Source organism: Peromyscus eremicus, chromosome 1 (genome assembly GCF_949786415.1).
Source record: "Peromyscus eremicus chromosome 1, PerEre_H2_v1, whole genome shotgun sequence".
Lineage (NCBI taxonomy): Eukaryota > Metazoa > Chordata > Mammalia > Rodentia > Cricetidae > Peromyscus > Peromyscus eremicus.
This window is the reverse complement of record NC_081416.1, coordinates 97,169,646-97,184,305: the sequence shown is the minus strand read 5'-3', so window position 1 is coordinate 97,184,305 and position 14,660 is coordinate 97,169,646. Positions and strand designations below refer to the sequence as shown.

Sequence of the window (14,660 nt, the reverse complement as noted above, 5' to 3'; positions counted from 1 at the left end):
GATGACAAGTAAGTGTAGGAATGTTAACTGAAGATAAGGGTCTATGAACAAGCCATATGGAAGCATACTATCTTGTAACCTAATTTAAAAAATATGAAAGATACATTGAATGGAGGTACATTGCATGGGTAGATATGATGCTCTTTGAAGCAATGGTTACTACAGAAAATCTGTTCAGTGCCCTATAGGAAACACTCCTGTAGAAGTCATTGGCCAGAGAGGTCCTATAGGCCTCCCAAACTGCACAGGCTCTTGTCAGTCCTTTTGTTGCCCATCAAAGCCAGGTTGTAAGACTCTATTATTGAAACATACCTGGGCTTCAAGATACAGAGAAAGAAAGTAGGTGGAGATCTGTAAATTTCCTCCCTGTGGGCTTTTAATGATTTAAAAGATGTTATGGAGGCTTCTGGGGGAGAAAAGACATGAACAATTTTATTCAGTTGTGAGCCCTATAAATTACAAAACTGGGCAAGATATGTTTGTTTGTTTAATAGTGGCACAGTTAGTATGAGAGTAACCAAACACACTCTGATTGCATTTAAGGCTCACACCACAGAAAGGAGACATGTCTGGTATTATAAAGCTGGCCAGCAATCCATAAGTCCAAGGGGTGGGAAACACACCGCTGTTGTTTAAATAAATTGACAGCATCAAACTATATTCCAAATCTGTGTATATCTATAGAGGAAAGCTACTCTTAGACTTAATGAAAGAATGACAATGAATTCAGAGATCCAAGGGCGACCAATATGCTAAGAATAAGTGGTACCTGAGGGCTTAGCTCAAAATAAGACAGTTATACCCCCTTTTCTACACTAAGGTTTAAGGGACATTGAGAAAGAGGGAGATGGGAACAATGCAAGATCTTGAAGATAAGGAGAATGGCTGTGAATTGTCATCATCTAGGCATGGCCTAGTAACTGCACTCACAAGTCTACAGCAACTGTATTTAATTACAATGGACCTACACAAGACAGGTCCTGCTAGCAATCAGTCAGGAATGGGGAAGGTGCTTATATGGCCCTATCCCCTTACTGCTGAACTGTTTTTTATTGATAGGTTTTAGTAAAGAGGTAGTCATTGTCTTCAGTTGTATACTGACTTCAAAGCCAGTCTTCAATGGTTAGCACTAAATCCATCATCACACAGGTGGACCTGGTTAAATTCATAAAACAAAGCAGACATTAATGTGAGAAAAAAGTTTGTAGGGGAGAGGGAGGATAGATATGTAGAAGGGAGGTAAGAAAAAGTTAGGTGTGTATGTGAATACAATCAGTATGCACTACATGCTTGTATTAAGTTGCTAAGGAAAATTTAATTAATAAAAAATACACATGCCATTATATGTGGAATGCAAAGGTCAAAAAACCCATTGTAAACAATAAATAAAGGACAAAAATTGTAAAGGAATAAAAAAGTGAAATTGGTTATGTAAAATTATTTGACAGTTGTTTGAACAAAATTAAACATAAGCATCATAATGGGAAAGATATGAAATTAAGATCACTTACAAATTTCAACTTAAAATATAAAAATAGAAATTAGGTAAATGTTTCTCTTTAGTAAACTCTTCATGGTCTAGGATACAAATATGAATAGGCAACATTAATAGATGCATGAAAGAAATTCTTTTTTATTATTTGGGAAATCCAAATTAAAGTAAAGACACATAGTTATAAAATTAATAAGAATTTAAAAACACTACATTCTTCTCTAGGACATAAGAATGCATGCATATAATCTTTTGTGAAAGGGCTATATACTGAAAATTGAAATTTACAGTCTTATAGAACCATTAGTAATGATCTAGAGAGCACCCTTGTAGAAATACTAATGTAAATATTCATAAGGAGTTACACAGGGATTTCTATTTGGAGTAGCGGTAAACTGAAGACATCTTTAATGCTCATCAATAGGAAACAATTGACTAAACTATAATCCATTCATGCTCTCAAATGCTATATAGTCATTTGAATGAATGAAGATTGTACTAATTGCCTTGGAAAGCTGATGAAAGGCAAGGAATATGATCATAATATATTATATGCAAAATGTCTTCTTTAATAAAAAAAGCACCAAGGCTCAGTTTAGAGCTTCCAAAAATATTTCACGCATCTCTGAAACCATCATTCTTGCGGATTTCAAAGTCACTTGTCTTCTTATGTTTGTTACCTAGTGTTCTCTAAAGAACTAAAAGTGTGAGTCTGTACCCCCCAAATACTTGTAGGATATTATTTGACTATTATGTTAAAAACAAGGCAAGTGCCTCATATAAGCATATTGATAGTCATGATAACATAAAAAATTGAGAAAACATTCTGTGCTTGTAGAATTGGACAGAAATTAAATTGTGTTAGTTTATTTTTGTTGAGTACTATCCACAAAGCTTCATTTGCACACCATTAGAGTGCTTGTTGTAGTCATTAGAGGTAGTCACAAGGTGGACAGATGTCCTCTTGATCTAGACTGATTTGAATTAGTGGCTCTGCCCCAAGTGCGCAAGTAGCAGGCACTTGGCTTGGGGTGTAGATTTTACTCAGTTCTGTACCATGTCTCATTCTAGAGACCAGGCAGAGGGAGCAGGAACTACTAGAGAAGCACTTTCCATAGCATAGTAAGTTGAATCCTATTGAATACTCCTTCTCTCATCACATTCATTAACACCCCATTTAACAAACTGAGATGTGCATAGAACAGAGCAAGCCAGGTGCCCAAGATCAAGGTCACAGAGAAAGTAGCTGGTGTAGATGAGGATATATAGTCTTACTTGGAAGTAAAGAGCCTAGAATAAAGACATCTCATGTACTATCTGTAAGTTGTATATACTTGTGCATATGCATGCACAAACATACATACACACTATTGTATGTAGTTTTGCTATGTAGCTTATGCAGGCCTTGTGTTCACAATCCTGCTACCTCAGTCTTCTAAGTACTTGGATTAGAGGTGTTTGCTATCACTCAGGACATTATATTTATTAACATTAATTAAGAGCCCAACTATGATTAACTTTGAATGATGTAAGTTTATCTTTACTTACTCATTTTTTCTGAATTGCAGAAGATTTTAACCACAAATGTACATATATTGAACCTTTGATTAAAATTTTGAAAACTGAATAATGAAAAACACCTAATTGTCTCTTTTTCAGGCTGATGAATTTTATGGCCCTTTTCTTGGTGTAAAGAGCATGAATAAGCGATGTTTGTTCCTCTGAGGACCACTAAGGATACTACTATGAGTGGCCACTCAGGTGAAAAGTCCTCTATCCAGCTGGGCAGGAGGCTCATCTCTTCTTCTTCCATGAATCTTTAAATTCTCCACTCTTCTCAGTTACATAGTATATAGTGATGGAATTAACAAACAGGCCCCATACTAGGATATAAAGTATCCAGCTCTTTCTAATGCCCTTGATAGGTAGTGCCTTAGTGGATGGATCACTTCTGTTCTCTGGAGCTTTTATGTTTTCTTCAGCATACGCATTTGCAGAAAAAAGTAGCTAATTTGTATACAAGTATGTATGGACCTAAGTGACGGGTCATGCATGGTGAACTGAGTTTTCATCACGGAGACCTTTGGGGAGCTCTTTACCACAAGCGTGGAGTGCATCCTCCCTCATTGAGCACAGCCCACTTTCCTGGGCAATACCCTTTTGAGAATTTTTTCTCTAATCTCCTTCATCTTGACACTGTAGAGAACTGGGTTTATCAGTGGAGGTAGCAGGAAGTGGACATAGGAGAGAAGAGTATGGGCAGGCTGAGGGAGTGGCAGCTTGAATCGGTCAATGAGTGCTAAAAGAATCATGGGTATGTAGAAGAGGAGCACAGCAGAGAGGTGGGCAGCACATGTTTGACCAGCCTTCCAACGATCCTCGGTAGACCCCACACCTTGCAATACTCTGCCAATCAGGCCATAGGAGAAGAAAATAAGCAGAGGGTCTAGTGCCATAGCAGACAGTACCACAACTAGGCTGTAGACTGCACCCCATGCTCCTGGGCAGGCTAGGCGAGCCATATCTGGGTGCAAGCAATAAGAATGTGTCAGGACCTGTGGACGGCAATATGGCATGTGAGCCAATAGGAACGGAAGGGGAAGATGGAGACTCAGACATCGGAAAGCAATGGCCATGCCAATCTTGCTAATGACACCATTGGTGAGGAGTGCTGGGTAGTGGAGAGGGCGGCAGATAGCCAAAGCCCGATCAAATGCCATGGCAAGCAAGACAGAGGACTCCATAACAGAAAAGACATGGACAAAGAACATCTGTAGGAGGCAGGCTGAGGCAGAGACAGCATGAGTATCAGCAAAGGCCAGACCTAGCAGGGTAGGCATTAGTACTGTGGTCAAGCCAACATCAGACACACTGAGCAAGAAGAGGAAGAAGTACATTGGGCGATGTAGCGTGGGCTCCAGTGCAATGATCCAGAGAATTGTACCATTGCCCAGGGCAGAGAGAAGGTAGACAGTGATGAGAGGAATTGTCCACAAGGATGGTGCAGCTTCCAGGCCAGGCAGGCCCACTAAGAGGAAAGTGGAGGTCATTGATGTGCTATTTGAGGTTTCCTGGGTAGTTAATATTGACATAGTTCAGGATTGCTCTGGAATCTGAAAAGTAATTAAATATATATATATTATAATACATAATATATATTATAAATATTTTGGATGATACCCTCTACCGCAATCTACCTCTCCCTTCCAGGCACAGACTCATTCAAACAGTACATGCTCGCCCACCTCTTGTCCTGTAGCTTGTTTTGTATAGCTATTACTTGGGCTTATGTATATTCCTCTAACCCCGTTTCTGTAGTTTCTTCTAATTTAATGTTCTTCCTTATTTGACACACAGCCAGGAGAAGATCTATATTAACATGATTATTTTTTTATTCTCTTCTTAACTGTAGACAGCCTGTCTTCTGTGTTCCTTTACAATCACATTTGGTCTCCTTTACCAGTTCTCACTAAAGTCACCAATTACCACTCTGTTTATAAGTTATATTGTTATATTGTTGTTTTTCATGTTTTTGAGTTGAATTTTTTAATACAATATATTTTGATCATACCCCTTCCCCTCCCCATCTCCTCACAGATCCTCCCCACCTCCTCACCCACTCAATTCATCTCTTTCCCTCTCTCTTAAAACAAAAACAAAACAAAATCTGAAATTCAGAACAAACAAAAAGCAACAAGAGAAAAAATGCTTAAATAAGACAAAAGGCCCACAAAAATACTGTTGAGTTTATTTTGTGTTGGCCAACTACTCCTGCACATGGGGTTTGACCTGGAGAGAGGTTGATAAACCTACTGACACTCCATCAGAGAAAAGTGATACAATGACTTTTAATGACATATTGATAAATTAGATATTTTCTAAAATGTTTGTTTCTCAGGAAGCCTTGGCTTTTGTGATCCCTGCCTCTTTTAAGTACACCTCTCAGATTTAACTTCATAGTTTACTTAGGTTATGTAGGATGATCTTGATTCTAAACTCAGGCTAACATTAGAAAGAAGGAAACCATAGGGAACTATCTCTGTATTTAAAAATGGACTTAGATTTAAGAAAAGATACACCCTTCCTACCTGCCTTGCTGCCTATGCTGAGGGGCCTTAGTTATACACTTAAAGGGGGATGTTTCATTTTTCAGTTTGGCTAGGAGCCAATGCAACAATCTCTATCCACACAGTTCATGAACCCATGTGTAGAAACTCTAGGAGCTGTCTAAAATGTACTGATTAAAATAATCAATGAGTTTAACAAAGCCACAGAATATAAAGGTTCCCAGCAAACCCTGATCGTGTCTCCATATGATAGTATTGAACAAATTGGCTATCAAATTAGGAAAGTAATTGTATTCGTGACAGCATTTAAAAAGCATAAGATGCCTAAAATAAATCACATTTATATTCTTAAAATTACAAAGAAATGCTAAAGAATTAAAAAGCTCTAAAAATTTCAAAGATAATCGTGACTTACAGATCAGAAGACTCAATAGATAAAAGGTCAGAAGAACAAGCCAACAGACTTTTTTGTTGTGATCATAAAATTTAGATTTAAAAACTATTTAAAAACTATGAAACTTTACAATGTCATGGAAATTTCTTATCTGACACTAAATAAAGTACATTTAATTCATAAATTAAAATAGCAACAAATGTAGCAATGCTGAATTAAAACAGCTAGGCTGGGTATGGTGGTACATGGATGTGATTTCAGTACTTGGGAGGTGGAGCCAGGAGTTGTGACTTTATGGGCAGCTGAACAATTTAGAAAGACCCTATCTTGATGAAACCAAGCCATGCCAAACCAAACCAAGCCAAACAAATGAAACAAAACAAAGGTAACATTAACCATATGCACAGATAAAATATGAAGGGCTAAATTAGACAATAATTTCACTCATAAGAAAATTAGTTCAACCTATATTACTGACCAAAGTTCAGAATTTGGACTATCTAAAGAACTATAAGTGACTAATAAGCAGATAGAAAAGCTAATATAAAAGATGGCTATGCACAGCTAGTGATTATCATAGGGAAATGTATAAGTAGTAAGAAACATAAATAAAATTAATTTTAGTATTACTGACAGAATACATATTTTAAAAGACACAGCATGCTTTTACACATTGTGTAAGATAAAAAATATTTTTAAAGGCTGAAAATATCTACTAGAACAGATGCTAAAACTACTTTAGATTGAAGTTTTTTTGATTATGAAATTGTGTAGTCCCGTTGGGAGACTTGGGCAGGCCCTAATGAAATAAACTCATTATTAGTTTCCGAAGTTAAGCTGATGTATCTGAGGGTTAGCCTTGCATGACATAAAGAGGCATATAGAAGGGGCTGTACTTCTTAGGGGTGCCACCTAGAAGTCTTCATAAAGGAACTTAGAAACAAGTTCCTAAGGAACAAGGAACCTTAAATAATAGTGTCAACTGAAGACTTATTGTAGAGTTTTAGAAAAAGAATGCTCAAAATAGTTATGAATTGTGGTGTCACTTATGTTTTTAAAACCTCAAAAATTAACCAGTATCTCCCACATAGCTACTGTTGTGTGTAAGTGCTAGAGAGAGACTGAGAAAGGTAGCCCAGGATTTGTTTGGATCTGATTACTGATGGCTTGAGGCAAGAAAGAACAGCAACAGGATCTGTCCCAGAGTCCTCAGCCTGGCCTCAGCTCTCATGCAATTCCTGTTTATGAAGCATGATCTCATGTCAGTCACTGGGGAAGCTACATTGCTTCTCCTCATGATTTCACCCTTTCTACTCCTCAACCATGACGTGCTCTTTGCTGGGACTTTCCTTTGCCATACCTCAGGCTTTGCTGTCTATTTATCTGCCTTCCTATCCTTTTTCTATATATTTTCATATTTCTCATTTGCAATTTGACAATGTGGCTGTCCCCTCTTGTCTAAGACCCTTTGTTTATTCGATGCTTAAAAAAAAAAAAGGGCCACGTCCTTGTTTCTGCTTTTTTTTGAGACAGTTTCCTTATGTTACCCAGGCTGATTGCCGACTAACGACCTTATGTGATCCCCTACCTCAGCTTTCCAAGTAGCTGGGATTACTGCAGACATTTGTTGAAATATACTACTGTAAGGGTGCCTCTGTCTCTGCTATAACCCCCCACCCCCCACTGGGATCCAGACAAGCACTTTTTAAATCATTTCCATTGCATTTCAACATATGCATAGGAACGTTCCAGAATTACCATGATTCTTAAGCTATGTAGATGTATCATATCTTTTTATACTTTCAAATATTATATTTTGTAAAAGAATGTTCTTTCTCTGTGTCATCACACCTTATCCGTATCACGATGTTTAAGTGAAGACATTGCTCCTTTTGTTCGAAAACCTTGATGTCTTTCTTCACACCACTCTTGTGTTAGGGAATAGACTGTGATTTAGTCTGTCAATGTCCACTATTCATCTTTTATTCTTTGCCTTTCTTATGAATGGGCTTTTACCTTCTCAAGAGAAGGCTTATTATTTTTTGCTGTGAATATCATCCCTTGCATATTTTCAACTTCAAATAAGATGTTTACTGAACCCTCTACACTTCTATGGAGCATTTTCTTCACTGTGTTTCTCTTAATTTTTCTTCTGGGTTCTGTCTCTATGAAATGTCTTCATCTTCATTCCTTTCTCAAAACATCCCATCCATTCCATTCACCCCTGTCCACTCTATCCACTCCCATCCACACCCCACAGACCTTTCCTCACAATCTTAGTCTTTCTGTCACTGTAGTCCTTACTAGTTCACACTGTCTCCTCCTGGATATTGCAGTGTCTTTGTATGACACTTACTCTAGAAAGAGCTTCTGAGTGGGCTTGTAATCAGGACAACAGAGGTCCACATGCACCTCAGAGAACACTCCTGAGCTTCAGGAATGTGTCAAGTATTGGGGTGCCTAGCTGAACATAAAGCAAAGGGAGGTTTGAGACGGTGCCTTCTGAGAAAACCTGTAAGGGTTTTGTGGGGCAATTTAAATAGACATATATGAGAATCTAAATCAAAAAGTCTTGTCCTGTCTTATTAAAAATCATCCCATATATGCCCTGTTCACATGTAGTGTGTTCATTCACATGCCAGTACATACTCACATTCAGTAGGCAATGTGTGTACTAACACATAAGAGATATGCACAACACTCACATATATCTCACACACACACACATATGTACATTCAAACATAGAAACATATACACTCATACACATATACAAATGTAGTTTATATTTTTACCAAAAATTATTACAATTTCTGTAAATCAAATTAAAATAAAACTGTATATTCCAACCCATATCATATTCATGGGATGAAGTAATAAATATTTGTTGATTTTCTCAGGCAAATAATTCAAAAAATGTATTGATGTTTAAACATGCACTCACATGGAAAACCTTTGTGGAAACAAAAGCAATGGACATGCATATGTATTGTTATCACATGTATGCCCATGGTTTAAAATTCTCAATGCTAATTGCTGTTCACTGATCTCTTACCACTTCACACAGCTAGGAAAACACAAAGACTATGAATCACACTTATGCAAATAGTAACTTCTGTACCTTAATATACATGTATGTTCACAGGAACTTCATAAACATCTTGCCAACTTACAGAACTCACACATGCAATATGTATGTATACCTGATTGCACACACATATATATTCATGTATATACGTATCATGAATGCATGGTCTCATAAACATGTTCCTTATGATAGTATTTCATGTCACACAAACCACTGTTATCCTTGTTTTGTTTCCATATATAATAAGTAGCTACAAAGACAAGCGCATCTCCACATGAAATCTTGAAATCTGTGAATTTACTTTTAGATAACCATCACAGACAATGAAGACATTATTGCTGAAGGACATTTGTAGATACCACACAACATTTTCTAGAGGACAAAGGCTTTGTACTTTATGAAGTTAGTTTCCTGTTACCCGAGATACAAACGACTGATATGATTTGGTGACTAGAACAGGATATTTAGTTATACTGGAGAGTTGATACTGGTATAATGAAGACAATTTGCAGACTCACTGAAGTGGCAGCCAGTATGAAAAATTTACAGTAATTTGTGTGCCAGGCCTAGCCCTGACGTTTAAATGCTTCATGAATTTTTTCCTGACATTTACCAGACCAATTGGGTTAGACAGCATCTTTGGTTGCAGGGCAGACACTGCTCCTTTCTTTCTCAAATCTATAATCTTAGAATGACTTTAGTGTGTGGACAATATGATAGAATTCCTAGCACCGACTTCCCAGGGGGTTGTGCAATCTAGAATAGGCCAGAGACAGAAGCATGACTAAAGAGTGTGGATTTCCCCTCAAAGCAGTGATTGCCCTTCACATCTGAGAGATGCCCAAATGTCTCAACATTAATTCATAACACAGTGAAAAAGATTTCTCAGTACTGAACACTGTTGGGAGCAAAATAAGATAGTAAGTCAGGTAAAATTTGAAATATGGATGTGAGAAAATACCCATATGAATATAAACAACAAGATAAAAAGCAAGGGCAGTGCCAGAGTTGAGCAAGAAAATAATCTAAGGATGATAAATATGTAGTCAGATTATAGAGTACTGGTGTAAATGATAACTCTAAGTGTTATTAGCCCCAATCTCTGTGGGTGGATGGATTCAGGGAACAGTTCTGTGTCACGCTATATTACATTTTTTACACTTTATGCTGTGTCTTCATTAGTGACATCTGTGGGATTTGGCTTTTCCCTAAAGGACCTGGACAATAGAATCCTAGCAGATTTCATGAGGTGTGGGTGGGAGGAAATCAGAAAGCAGCTCAGATTCAATTCTCAATGTTCATCAAATTTACCATCCAGGCATCTGACTACCAGTGACCTGACTAAACAGCACTATACATTGTAAAGCTACGTGTCAGTGGTAAGTTTGGGCAAAAAAGTCTGCTCTGAATAAATTATATTTGTAAAGTATGGAGTTCAAATTTAGAACTTTTATTCTCAGTTGTCCAAGGCTTTCCCCCCCACTTTGATGCTGTGTGCTGCTGTTACTGTCTTGGCATTTTCTGTCACAGGAACCCAGTTTAAGATTACTGGGAATCAGAGGTCCCCAGATCCTTTGGGCATTGTGATACATTGCTCCTTCACCGACATTACTCCATTTATTATCATCTCTATGTGTTGTCTCCACACATCCTGATAGCTGCAGCCAGCACACTCTTACAAGCCTCTCCACTCAATTCTCCTACTCTGTGTTTGATTTCAACACAAAGCCCATCTTTTCTATTGTCCTTCTCTGTAACAGCATCTACCCATTGCACCCGACACAGCTCACTGAACTTCATGAGCACTGTTTTTGAGATTGCTGGCCCCATGTCTCAGCATCTTCCCTCACAGCATCACGCTTTACTTATTTCCCTACTAGAACACATTTAACTTTTCAGCTCTGCTCCACTTTTTATGTTAAAAAAAGAATGAAGTAACATTCTAAGAAGAGTGTTTTCTGATCTCTTTCCTGAGCTTCCGGGGCTGAATAGTGGAAAGTTTCACTCCCACCTCCCCTTCCCCTCTGCTCTCTTGCTTATTTCCCTGCTTCTGTCTCTACCCTTCTCCCACTGATGATGTCACTCGCATCCCTGTCATCCATCATCCTTTCTCACACCTGCTTCTGTCTTCAATCGTTTACTCACCACACCTGGTTTCTCCCAGCGACCCTCACACACTCTAGTGCTGCAGCGGACTGCCTCTGCTGTATTCTTTATGTTATGTTGGCTGCACCAAGTCTGGGGGAATGAGTAGGGTGTGGGGTGAAGGGAAGGTGAGCACAGGTGTCCAGGCCTGCCTTTGCCAGATCCCCATGGGGAAGCCTCAGTGAGAACTCTGTGGTTAGTTAAGAGCCTGTTTGTCCCAGCAGAAAGACCATGGTGACCTTTGAATTGCAGCGGGAACAGAAGGATCCCTTCATCGCTAGCACCCAGCCCTGATTTTGAAATGGCAGGAGCAGGCCCCTTTCCACTCCAGGCTCTTCTGATTTTCATAGACCCAATAGGCCTAGGAGCCCTATCTTCCCCTGACCTGTCTGGCCTTTGACCATTATCATAACCTTTGCCTAGCCTTTTGTTTACAGATAATGGATAATGAGCCCCAGAGAGTGCTCCTGGCTCAGTCCTTGGGGACCCTTACTGGTTTTGTTGCTTCTGGTTTTGACTAATTGCCATTAGCACAGTGTGGCACCACATGGTGCTAATAAGACCCAGGTCACAGGTCCAGCCTCCTTAGGGATGGCTTATGCACTTTGCTTTGCTTCCTCAAGTTTAGGCTGGAATCAACCCAAACCCATCTGTGCTACAGTATGGTATTAATCCCCATGAGATTTGATCTCTGCCTCTACATACATGCAGGTTGTTACATACAAAATCATGTTTACCTAAAGTACACCTAAAGCTCAGTTAGATCCTCTAGCTCTTTTGAGCCAGTTATTAAATTCCTTTTCATCTCTTCTCTGCACTTTACACCGTCTCATTGTCCTTCTTGTTCTTTTTTAAAAATTTACTATTATTTATTTATTTATTTATTTATTTTTTATTCATTTTACATACCAACCACAGATCCCCTCTCATCCCTTCTTCTGCTCCCCCCGCAACCCCTCCTCTAACAAGGTAAATTCATGATGGGGAAATCTACAGAGACAACTGAACCAAGTTCAATGGAACTCACAAACTTTAGACCAACAGCTGTGGAAACCGCATGGGACCAGACTAGACCCTCTGCATACCAGAGACAGTTGTGTAGCTGGGCCTGTTTGAGGGGCACCTGGTTGAGTGATCAGGATCTATCCCTGATGCATGAGCTGGCTTTCTGGATCCCATTACCTATGGTCACACATCTTGCTCACCCTTGATGCAGGGGTGAGGGACTTGGTCCTGCCTCAATTGAATGTACCAGGCTTAGCTGCCCTTCTTGTTCTTAATAAGTGCTTTCTTTTCCTGTTCTTACTAAGTGGTTAGCATATCACCAGATATGCCCATTCCCATCCCAGACTGTAGCTTTTCCATTACACACAAATGCCTCTAAGTAACTTGGGTACCCATTGTGTGCAATGCCACCTCTGCTCCTTCTCTTCCCCAGACCTTCCAGGAGTGCTTTTGTCCCAGTAATTCCTGCCATAGGCCCAAGGAACCAAACTCCTGATGTATCTCAGCTCCTCTATAACACTCTAATACTCATTTCCAGGAGATTTTGCATTAATCTTTCTGTCCTTGAGGACAGCCATGTATCTCCTGGACTGAGGGACTGCATCCCCCTGCCTCTTTCCTCAGAGGACAGCCATGTATCTCCTGGACTGAGGGAGTGCATCCTGTAGATGTAACCAACCTTCTTATTAAATAAGAAACACAGAACCAATGCAAAGAAGAAAGCCAAGAGGTCAGAGCTAAGAGCTAAAACCTTACCCTTCCTCCTGCAGTGGTCCTACCTCTCCGAACTAGCTACCCCTGTGTTAAAGTCTTTATATAGTGTTCCTGTTCTGCCTTCTCATTGGTTGTAAACCCAACCACATGACCGCCTCGTCACGGCCTGTCTGTGTAGGCCTCCAGGTTTTCCATGATTGGTTGAGATTAAAGGCATGTGTGTCCAATAATGGCTGTATCCCTGAACACACAGAGACTTACCCAGCTCTGCCTACCAAGTGCTGGGATTACAAGTGTACGCCACCACTGCCCTGCTTTCCTATGGCTTGCTAATAGCTCTGACCCCCGGGAAACTTTATTTATTAACATACAAATAACATTTTAATACAAATAAAATATCACCATAGCATCCCTTCTGCCTCTGCCATCAGGACCATTCTAACTTGTGCGATGCTTCTGACCTGGAAGCTGCTCTCAAATTTACCAATTACACTTTAAGTACTTGGTAAATGGATCAATTGATCTTAGTTCCTCAAATTGGAACAATTTCTTATCCAGGCCCCATGTCATCTATAGATCTTTAATTTTGATTAATAATGTAATACAAAAACATGAAAGTTGCAGGATTTTGTATTTTAAACTAATAACCTTAATTGCATAAAATTTCTGCCCTATGTAACCTACTCTCATTTTATGAGATTGATGTCACCAATTATTTTCTTATGTATTATATAACCATTGATCTAGATTTATGGTTTTTAGTGGTTCTATTATTTCAACTGTATATGCCAAAATTTTTAATAATGTTGTTTAACTTATTTGTCCAAATTTGCCTTATTGCAAAAATGCCTACTTTTGTTTAACTTTATTTTGCTCTGTGTTCCTTTCATTTTAATTTAAGGGTCTCTGTTTAGAAGTTTTTACAAGGCTAGTCTTCAGTTTTAATTTTCTAAGAACGCTCTAATTTCTCATTTTTGAAAGACAGGATTGCTGAACAAATTACTCTTGGTTTATAGGGTTTTTGTTGTTGTTATTGTCTTGCTCTTTCTGGACCTTTCCTGTTCAGCATCTGCACCTCTAACTTATAGCATGATTTCCACTGAAAACCAATCCTCTCCCAATGGGAAAATACCCTTTAATGGGTTTAGCTGCTTCAAAGCATCTTCAAGGCTCCGATTCCTCTTTGAATTAGACAATTTCCTTATAAAGAGTTCCAGCATGGTCCTCTTTGGCTTCATCTTAACTGAAGTTATCTGAACCTCTTGAATTTGTATGCCCACTTTCTTCCTAAGGTTTGGGTTATTTTTAATGGTGATCACCTATTTTTCCCATTCTCTCTCTTCTTCTGTAGTTATAATACCACACGTGTTTTATTAACTTATTTGATAGTAGTCTATAAATCCATTTAATTATTTACTTCTTTCCATTTTTGTAAGCCTAAATTAAAGATTCCTAATGACCTATTTTCAAGTCTAAAAATTATTTGCTTTCTCTTACAAGTCTTGCACTTGGGCCCCTGCAATGAACTCTTACTTTCACTTTTCCTATTATTTACTCCCTTTTGGTTGATGCATCATGATCCTGATTTCATTTTTGTTCATTTTTGGTTCATCCAGTATCTTTTTCATTTATTTTTTGTTTAGGCTGTTTATAGATTATATTTCTTCAAGATTTCTGGAAGTTTTTTTGTTTTGTTTTGTTTTGTTTTTTGTTTTGTTTTGTTTTTTGTTTTTCGAGACAGGGTTTCTCTGTGTAGT

At 38.5% G+C, this 14,660-nt stretch overlaps 1 protein-coding gene across 1 annotated transcript; it reads right to left on the bottom strand.

The window, feature by feature from the left end:
• Window positions 1-3,615: 3,615 nt before the first annotated feature.
• LOC131901610 (olfactory receptor 51S1) lies at window positions 3,616-4,584 on the bottom strand. Its single transcript, XM_059252716.1, has one exon. The coding sequence runs from the start codon at window positions 4,582-4,584 to the stop codon at window positions 3,616-3,618; it is 969 nt and encodes a 322-aa protein (XP_059108699.1).
• Between the last annotated feature and the right edge of the window lie 10,076 nt (window positions 4,585-14,660).

Coding starts and splice junctions, on each gene's coding strand:
- LOC131901610 (XM_059252716.1), bottom strand. CDS start 4,584: ATGTCAATATTAACTACCCAGGAAACCTCAAATAGCACATCAATGACC.